The sequence below is a fragment of the Lampetra fluviatilis genome, unplaced genomic scaffold, assembly GCF_964198595.1.
Source record: "Lampetra fluviatilis unplaced genomic scaffold, kcLamFluv1.1 SCAFFOLD_968, whole genome shotgun sequence".
Classification (NCBI taxonomy): domain Eukaryota; kingdom Metazoa; phylum Chordata; class Hyperoartia; order Petromyzontiformes; family Petromyzontidae; genus Lampetra; species Lampetra fluviatilis.
This window is the reverse complement of record NW_027621655.1, coordinates 3,078-12,500: the sequence shown is the minus strand read 5'-3', so window position 1 is coordinate 12,500 and position 9,423 is coordinate 3,078. Positions and strand designations below refer to the sequence as shown.

The following is a 9,423-nucleotide window of genomic DNA, read 5'->3' as shown; positions in this document are numbered from 1 at the left end:
GTCTGGCTCTGTGAGCCACAGTCTGGCTCAGTGAGCCTCAGTCTGGCTCAGTGAGCCTCAGTCTGGCTCAGTGAGCCTCAGTCTGGCTCTGTGAGCCTCAGTCTGGCTCTGTGAGCCTCAGTGATTGACACTGAACCCTGTGGGAGCCTTAGTCTGGCTCTGTGAGCCTCAGTCTGGCTCTGTGAGCCTCAGTCTGGCTCAGTGAGCCTCAGTCTGGCTCAGTGAGCCTCAGTCTGGCTCAGTGAGCCTCAGTCTGGCTCAGTGAGCCTCAGTCTGGCTCTGTGAGCCTCAGTCTGGCTCAGTGAGCCTCAGTCTGGCTCAGTGAGCCTCAGTCTGGCTCAGTGAGCCTCAGTCTGGCTCAGTGAGCCTCAGTCTGGCTCAGTGAGCCTCAGTCTGGCTCAGTGAGCCTCAGTCTGGCTCAGTGAGCCTCAGTCTGGCTCAGTGAGCCTCAGTCTGGCTCAGTGAGCCTCAGTCTGGCTCAGTGAGCCTCAGTCTGGCTCAGTGAGCCTCAGTCTGGCTCTGTGAGCCTCAGTCTGGCTCAGTGAGCCTCAGTCTGGCTCAGTGAGCCTCAGTCTGGCTCTGTGAGCCTCAGTCTGGCTCTGTGAGCCACAGTCTGGCTCAGTGAGCCTCAGTCTGGCTCTGTGAGCCTCAGTCTGGCTCAGTGAGTCTCAGTCTGGCTCTGTGAGCCTCAGTCTGGCTCTGTGAGCCTCAGAGATTAACACTGAACCCTGTGGGAGCCTCAGTCTGGCTCTGTGAGCCTCAGTCTGGCTCTGTGAGTCTCAGTGATTAACACTGAACCCTGTGGGAGCCTCAGTCTGGCTCTGTGAGCCTCAGTCTGGCTCTGTGAGTCTCAGTGATTAACACTGAACCCTGTGGGAGCCTCAGTCTGGCTCAGTGAGTCTCAGTGATTAACACTGAACCCTGTGGGAGCCTCAGTCTGGCTCTGTGAGCCTCAGTGATTGACACTGAACCCTGTGGGAGCCTCAGTCTGGCTCTGTGAGTCTCAGTGATTAACACTGAACCCTGTGGGAGCCTCAGTCTGGCTCTGTGAGCCTCAGAGATTAACACTGAACCCTGTGGGAGCCTCAGTCTGGCTCTGTGAGCCTCAGTGATTGACACTGAACCCTGTGGGAGCCTCAGTCTGGCTCTGTGAGCCTCAGAGATTAACACTGAACCCTGTGGGAGCCTCAGTCTGGCTCAGTGAGCCTCAGTGATTAACACTGAACCCTGTGGGAGCCTCAGTCTGGCTCTGTGAGCCTCAGAGATTAACACTGAACCCTGTGGGAGCCTCAGTCTGGCTCTGTGAGCCTCAGAGATTAACACTGAACCCTGTGAGAGCCTCAGTCTGGCTCTGTGAGCCTCAGAGATTAACACTGAACCCTGTGGGAGCCTCAGTCTGGCTCTGTGAGCCTCAGAGATTAACACTGAACCCTGTGAGAGCCTCAGTCTGGCTCTGTGAGCCTCAGAGATTAACACTGAACCCTGTGGGAGCCTTAGTCTGGCTCTGTGGTGAGCCTCAGAGATTAACACTGAACCCTGTGGGAGCCTCAGTCTGGCTCTGTGAGCCTCAGAGATTAACACTGAACCCTGTGGGAGCCTCAGTCTGGCTCAGTGAGCCTCAGTGATTAACACTGAACCCTGTGGGAGCCTCAGTCTGGCTCAGTGAGTCTCAGCGATTAACACTGAACCCTGTGGGAGCCTCAGTCTGGCTCAGTGAGTCTCAGTGATTAACACTGAACCCTGTGGGAGCCTTAGTCTGGCTCTGTGAGCCTCAGTGATTAACACTGAACCCTGTGGGAGCCTCAGTCTGGCTCTGTGAGCCTCAGAGATTAACACTGAACCCTGTGGGAGCCTCAGTCTGGCTCTGTGAGCCTCAGCGATTAACACTGAACCCTGTGGGAGCCTCAGTCTGGCTCTGTGAGCCTCAGCGATTAACACTGAACCCTGTGGGAGCCTCAGTCTGGCTCTGTGAGCCTCAGAGATTAACGCTGAACCCTGTGGGAGCCTCAGTCTGGCTCAGTGAGCCTCAGAGATTAACACTGAACCCTGTGGGAGCCTCAGTCTGGCTCTGTGAGCCTCAGTGATTGACACTGAACCCTGTGGGAGCCTCAGTCTGGCTCTGTGAGCCTCAGTCTGGCTCTGTGAGCCTCAGAGATTAACACTGAACCCTGTGGGAGCCTCAGTCTGGCTCTGTGAGCCTCAGTGATTAACACTGAACCTTGTGGGAGCCTCAGTCTGGCTCTGTGAGCCTCAGAGATTAACACTGAACCCTGTGGGAGCCTCAGTCTGGCTCTGTGAGCCTCAGTGATTAACACTGAACCTTGTGGGAGCCTCAGTCTGGCTCTGTGAGCCTCAGTGATTAACACTGAACCCTGTGGGAGCCTCAGTCTGGCTCTGTGAGCCTCAGTGATTAACACTGAACCCTGTGGGAGCCTCAGTCTGGCTCTGTGAGCCTCAGTGATTAACACTGAACCCTGTGGGAGCCTTAGTCTGGCTCAGTGAGCCTCAGTGATTAACACTGAACCCTGTGGGAGCCTCAGTCTGGCTCTGTGAGCCTCAGTGATTGACACTGAACCCTGTGGGAGCCTCAGTCTGGCTCTGTGAGTCTCAGAGATTAACACTGAACCCTGTGGGAGCCTCAGTCTGGCTCTGTGAGTCTCAGAGATTAACACTGAACCCTGTGGGAGCCTCAGTCTGGCTCAGTGAGCCTCAGTGATTAACACTGAACCCTGTGGGAGCCTTAGTCTGGCTCAGTGAGCCTCATCGATTAACACTGAACCCTGTGGGAGCCTCAGTCTGGCTCTGTGAGCCTCAGAGATTAACACTGAACCCTGTGGGAGCCTCAGTCTGGCTCTGTGAGCCTCAGTCTGGCTCTGTGAGCCTCATCGATTAACACTGAACCCTGTGGGAGCCTCAGTCTGGCTCTGTGAGCCTCAGTCTGGCTCTGTGAGCCTCATCGATTAACACTGAACCCTGTGGGAGCCTCAGTCTGGCTCTGTGAGCCTCAGTGATTGACACTGAACCCTGTGGGAGCCTCAGTCTGGCTCTGTGAGCCTCAGTGATTAACACTGAACCCTGTGGGAGCCTCAGTCTGGCTCTGTGAGCCTCAGTGATTAACACTGAACCCTGTGGGAGCCTCAGTCTGGCTCTGTGAGCCTCAGTGATTAACACTGAACCCTGTGGGAGCCTCAGTCTGGCTCTGTGAGCCTCAGTGATTGACACTGAACCCTGTGGGAGCCTCAGTCTGGCTCTGTGAGCCTCAGTGATTAACACTGAACCCTGTGGGAGCCTCAGTCTGGCTCTGTGAGCCTCAGCGATTAACACTGAACCCTGTGGGAGCCTCAGTCTGGCTCTGTGAGCCTCAGTGATTAACACTGAACCCTGTGGGAGCCTCAGTCTGGCTCTGTGAGCCTCAGTGATTAACACTGAACCCTGTGGGAGCCTCAGTCTGGCTCTGTGAGCCTCAGCGATTAACACTGAACCCTGTGGGAGCCTCAGTCTGGCTCTGTGAGCCTCAGTGATTAACACTGAACCCTGTGGGAGCCTCAGTCTGGCTCTGTGAGCCTCAGCGATTAACACTGAACCCTGTGGGAGCCTCAGTCTGGCTCTGTGAGCCTCAGCGATTAACGCTGAACCCTGTGGGAGAGTGAGGGTAACCTAGCCTGGCACAGCCTCTCTGTGTGTGTGTGGGAGCCTCAGCCTGGCTCAGTGAGCCTCAGTGAGCCTCAGTGAGCCGTGTGTGTTTTGCCCGCAGGCGGATCTTGATGAGTTCAGCGTTGCCCTGGTTCACAGTGGATGTGATCTCACCCCACTCACCTACATTCGACGGTGGCGGTGAGTCACTCAGTCAGTCACTCAGTCAGTCACTCAGTCAGTCACTTAGTCAGTCAGTCAGTCACTCAGTCGCTCAGTCAGTCACTTAGTCAGTCAGTCACTTAGTCAGTCAGTCACTCAGTCGCTCACTCAGTCAGTCGCTCACTCAGTCAGTCAGACACTCACTCAGTCAGTCAGTCACTCAGCCACTCACTCAGTCAGTCAGTCACTCACCCACTCACTCACCACTCACTCAGCCACTCACCCACTCAGTCACTCACTCACTCAGTCACTCACTCACTCAGCCACTCACTCACTCACTCAGTCACTCACTCACTCAGCCACTCACTCACTCACTCAGCCACTCACTCACTCACTCAGTCACTCAGTCACTCAGTCACTCGCTCACTCACTCAGTCACTCACTCAGTCACTCAGTCACTCACTCAGTCACTCACTCACCACTCACTCAGTCACTCACTCACTCAGTCACTCACTCACTCAGCCACTCACTCACTCAGTCACTCACTCAGTCACTCACTCACTCAGTCACTCACTCAGCTACTCACTCACTCAGTCACTCACTCAGTCACTCACTCACTCAGTCACTCAGTCACTCACTCAGTCACTCAGTCAGTCACTCACTCAGCCACTCACTCACTCAGTCACTCACTCACTCAGCCACTCACTCAGTCACTCACTCACTCAGTCACTCACTCACTCAGTCACTCACTACTCACCACTGCTACTCACCACCACCTCACCACTGACACTCACCACCTCACCACCTCACCACTACTAAACTCACCACCACACTCACCACACTCACCACCACACTCACCACACTCACCACCACACTCACCACCACACTCACCACACTCACCACACTCACTACCACACTCACCACCACACTCACCACACTCACCACCACACTCACCACACTCACCACCACCACACTCACCACCACACACCACCACACTCACCACACTCACCACCACCTCACCACCACACTCACCACCACACTCACCACCACACTCACCACCACACTCACCACCACACTCACCACTACACTCACCACCACACTCACCACCACACTCACCACACTCACCACCACACTCACCACCACACTCACCACCACACTCACCACACTCACCACCACACTCACCACACTCACCACCACACTCACCACCACACTCACCACACTCACCACCACACTCACCACACTCACCACACTCACCACCACACTCACCACCACACTCACCACACTCACCACCACACTCACCACACTCACACACTCACCACCACACTCACCACCACACTCACCACACTCACCACCACACTCACCACACTCACCACACTCACCACCACACTCACCACCACACTCACCACCACACTCACCACACTCACCACCACACTCACCACACTCACACACTCACCACCACACTCACCACACTCACCACCACACTCACCACCACACTCACCACACTCACCACCACACTCACCACACTCACCACCACACTCACCACACTCACCACACTCACCACCACACTCACCACACTCACCACCACACTCACCACCACACTCACCACCACACTCACCACACTCACCACCACACTCACCACACTCACCACCACACTCACCACCACACTCACCACCACACTCACCACACTCACCACCACACTCACCACACTCACCACACTCACCACCACACTCACCACACTCACCACACTCACCACCACACTCACCACCACACTCACCACACTCACCACCACACTCACCACACTCACCACCACACTCACCACACTCACCACCACACTCACCACACTCACCACCACACTCACCACCACACTCACCACACTCACCACCACACTCACCACACTCACCACCACACTCACCACACTCACCACCACACTCACCACACTCACCACCACACTCACCACCACACTCACCACACTCACCACCACACTCACCACACTCACCACCACACTCACCACACTCACCACCACACTCACCACACTCACCACCACACTCACCACCACACTCACCACCACACTCACCACCTCACCACCACACTCACCACCACACTCACCACCACACTCACCACCACACTCACCACCACACTCACCACCACACTCACCACCACACTCACCACACTCACCACCACACTCACCACACTCACCACACTCACCACCATCTCTGTCCCCAGGAGCTTCTCCCGAATGACTTCGACTGCGACCAGCACGGCCTACACAGGGAGTGGGACTAGCACCATAAGGTGTGTGTCACTGTGTGTGTGTGTCACTGTGTGTGTGTGTCACTGTGTGTGTGTGTCACTGTGTGTGTGTGTCACTGTGTGTGTGTCACTGTGTGTGTGTCACTGTGTGTGTGTGTCACTGTGTGTGTCACTGTGTGTGTCACTGTGTGTGTCACTGTGTGTGTCACTGTGTGTGTCACTGTGTGTGTGTGTGTCACTGTGTGTGTCTGTGTGTCACTGTGTCACTGTGTGTGTCACTGTGTGTGTGTCACTGTGTGTGTCACTGTGTGTGTCACTGTTTGTGTCACTGTGTGTGTCACTGTGTGTGTCACTGTGTGTGTGTGTGTCACTGTGTGTGTGTGTGTCACTGTGTGTGTGTGTCACTGTGTGTGTGTGTGTCACTGTGTGTGTGTGTGTCACTTTGTGTGTGTGTGTCACTGTGTGTGTGTGTCACTGTGTGTGTGTGTCACTGTGTGTGTGTGTCACTGTGTGTGTGTGTCACTGTGTGTGTGTGTCACTGTGTGTGTGTCACTGTGTGTGTGTCACTGTGTGTGTGTGTCACTGTGTGTGTCACTGTGTGTGTCACTGTGTGTGTCACTGTGTGTGTCACTGTGTGTGTCACTGTGTGTGTGTGTGTCACTGTGTGTGTCTGTGTGTCACTGTGTCACTGTGTGTGTCACTGTGTGTGTGTCACTGTGTGTGTCACTGTGTGTGTCACTGTGTGTGTCACTGTTTGTGTCACTGTGTGTGTCACTGTGTGTGTCACTGTGTGTGTGTGTGTCACTGTGTGTGTGTGTGTCACTGTGTGTGTGTGTCACTGTGTGTGTGTGTGTCACTGTGTGTGTGTGTGTCACTTTGTGTGTGTGTGTCACTGTGTGTGTGTGTCACTGTGTGTGTGTGTCACTGTGTGTGTGTGTCACTGTGTGTGTGTGTCACTGTGTGTGTGTGTCACTTTGTGTGTGTGTGTCACTGTGTGTGTGTGTGTGTCACTTTGTGTGTGTGTGTCACTGTGTGTGTGTGTCACTGTGTGTGTGTGTCACTGTGTGTGTGTGTGTCACTGTGTGTGTGTGTCACTGTGTGTGTGTGTGTCACTGTGTGTGTGTGTGTCACTGTGTGTGTGTGTCACTGTGTGTGTGTGTGTGTCACTGTGTGTGTGTCACTGTGTGTGTGTGTGTCACTTTGTGTGTGTGTGTCACTGTGTGTGTGTGTCACTGTGTGTGTGTGTGTCACTGTGTGTGTGTGTCACTGTGTGTGTGTCACTGTGTGTGTGTGTCACTGTGTGTGTGTGTCACTGTGTGTGTGTCACTGTGTGTGTGTGTGTGTCACTGTGTGTGTGTGTCACTGTGTGTGTGTGTCACTGTGTGTGTGTGTCACTGTGTGTGTGTGTCACTGTGTGTGTGTCACTGTGTGTGTGTGTGTGTGTGTCACTGTGTGTGTGTCACTGTGTGTGTGTGTGTCACTGTGTGTGTGTGTGTGTGTGTCACTGTGTGTGTGTGTCACTGTGTGTGTGTGTGTCACTGTGTGTGTGTGTCACTGTGTGTGTGTGTCACTGTGTGTGTGTCACTGTGTGTGTGTGTGTGTGTCACTGTGTGTGTGTGTCACTGTGTGTGTGTGTGTCACTGTGTGTGTGTGTCACTGTGTGTGTGTGTCACTGTGTGTGTGTGGTCACTGTGTGTGTGTCACTGTGTGTGTGTGTGTGTCACTGTGTGTGTGTCACTGTGTGTGTGTGTGTCACTGTGTGTGTGTGTGTGTCACTGTGTGTGTGTGTGTCACTGTGTGTGTGTCACTGTGTGTGTGTCACTGTGTGTGTGTCACTGTGTGTGTGTGTGTGTGTCACTGTGTGTGTGTGTCACTGTGTGTGTGTGTCACTGTGTGTGTCACTGTGTGTGTGTGTCACTGTGTGTGTGTGTGTCACTGTGTGTGTGTGTGTGTCACTGTGTGTGTGTGTGTCACTGTGTGTGTCACTGTGTGTGTGTGTGTCACTGTGTGTGTGTGTGTCACTGTGTGTGTCACTGTGTGGTGTCACTGTGTGTGTCACTGTGTGTGTGTCACTGTGGTGTGTGTGTGTCACTGTGTGTGTCACTGTGTGTGTGTGTGTCACTGTGTGTGTGTGTGTCACTGTGTTGTGTCACTGTGTTGTGTGTCACTGTGTGTGTCACTGTGTGTGTGTGTGTCACTGTGTGTGTCACTGTGTGTGTGTGTGTCACTGTGTGTGTCACTGTGTGTGCTCTCAGTATGTTCTCTCGGCTGGTGAACACAGGATCACAGTTCGTCATGGAGGGAGTCAAGAATCTGGTGCTCAAGAAACACGTACGCAGTGACACACACAGTGACACACACAGTGACACACACAGTGACACACACACAGTGACACACAGTGACACACACACAGTGACACACAGTGACACACACAGTGACACACACACACACAGTGACACACACACACACACAGTGACACACACACAGTGACACACACACAGTGACACACACACAGTGACACACACAGTGACACACACAGTGACACACACACAGTGACACACACACAGTGACACACGCAGTGACACACACACACACACAGTGACACACACACACGCACTCATACACTCACTCACCACTCACCCACCCACTCACTCACTCACCCACTCACCACCCACACCACCCACTCACTCACCCACTCACCCACCTCACCCACTCACCCCACACACTCACCCACCTCACACCCACCCACCCCACTCACCCACCCACCCACCCACCCACCCACCCACTCACCCACCCACCCACTCACCCACCCATTCACCCACCCACCCACCCACTCACCCACCCACCCACCCACTCATCCACCCACTCACTCACCCACTCACTCACCCACTCACTCACTCACCCACTCACCCACTCACTCACCCACTCACCCACCCACTCACCCACCCACTCACCCACCCACTCACCCACCCACTCACCCACCCACTCACCCACCCACTCACCCACTCACCCCACCCAACCCACTCACCCCACACTCACCCACCCACCCACCCACTCACCCACTCACCCACCCACTCACTCACCCACTCACACCACTCACCCACCCACTCACTCACTCACTCACCCATTCACTCACCCACTCACCCACTCACTCACCCACCCACTCACCCACTCACTCACCCACTCACCCACTCACTCACCCACTCACTCACCCACTCACCCACTCACTCACCCACCACCCCACTCACCCACTCATTCACCCACTCACTCACCCACTCACCCACTCACTCACTCACCACCCCACTCACCCACTCACTCACTCACCCCACTCACCCACTCACTCACCCACCCACCCACTCACCCACTCACTCACCCACT

At 54.7% G+C, this 9,423-nt stretch overlaps 1 protein-coding gene across 1 annotated transcript in view; it reads left to right on the top strand.

The window, feature by feature from the left end:
* The window catches only part of LOC144955536 (sec1 family domain-containing protein 1-like), a gene marked incomplete at its 3' end in the record, with an annotated part of 27,916 nt that extends 19,540 nt beyond the window's left edge, over positions 1-8,376 (top strand). The window contains exons 8-10 of the mRNA XM_078885725.1: positions 3,755-3,834; positions 6,019-6,087; positions 8,301-8,376. Coding sequence (XP_078741851.1) covers positions 3,755-3,834; positions 6,019-6,087; positions 8,301-8,376 — 225 coding nt within the window. The remainder of the gene's footprint in view (positions 1-3,754; positions 3,835-6,018; positions 6,088-8,300) is intronic.
* Between the last annotated feature and the right edge of the window lie 1,047 nt (positions 8,377-9,423).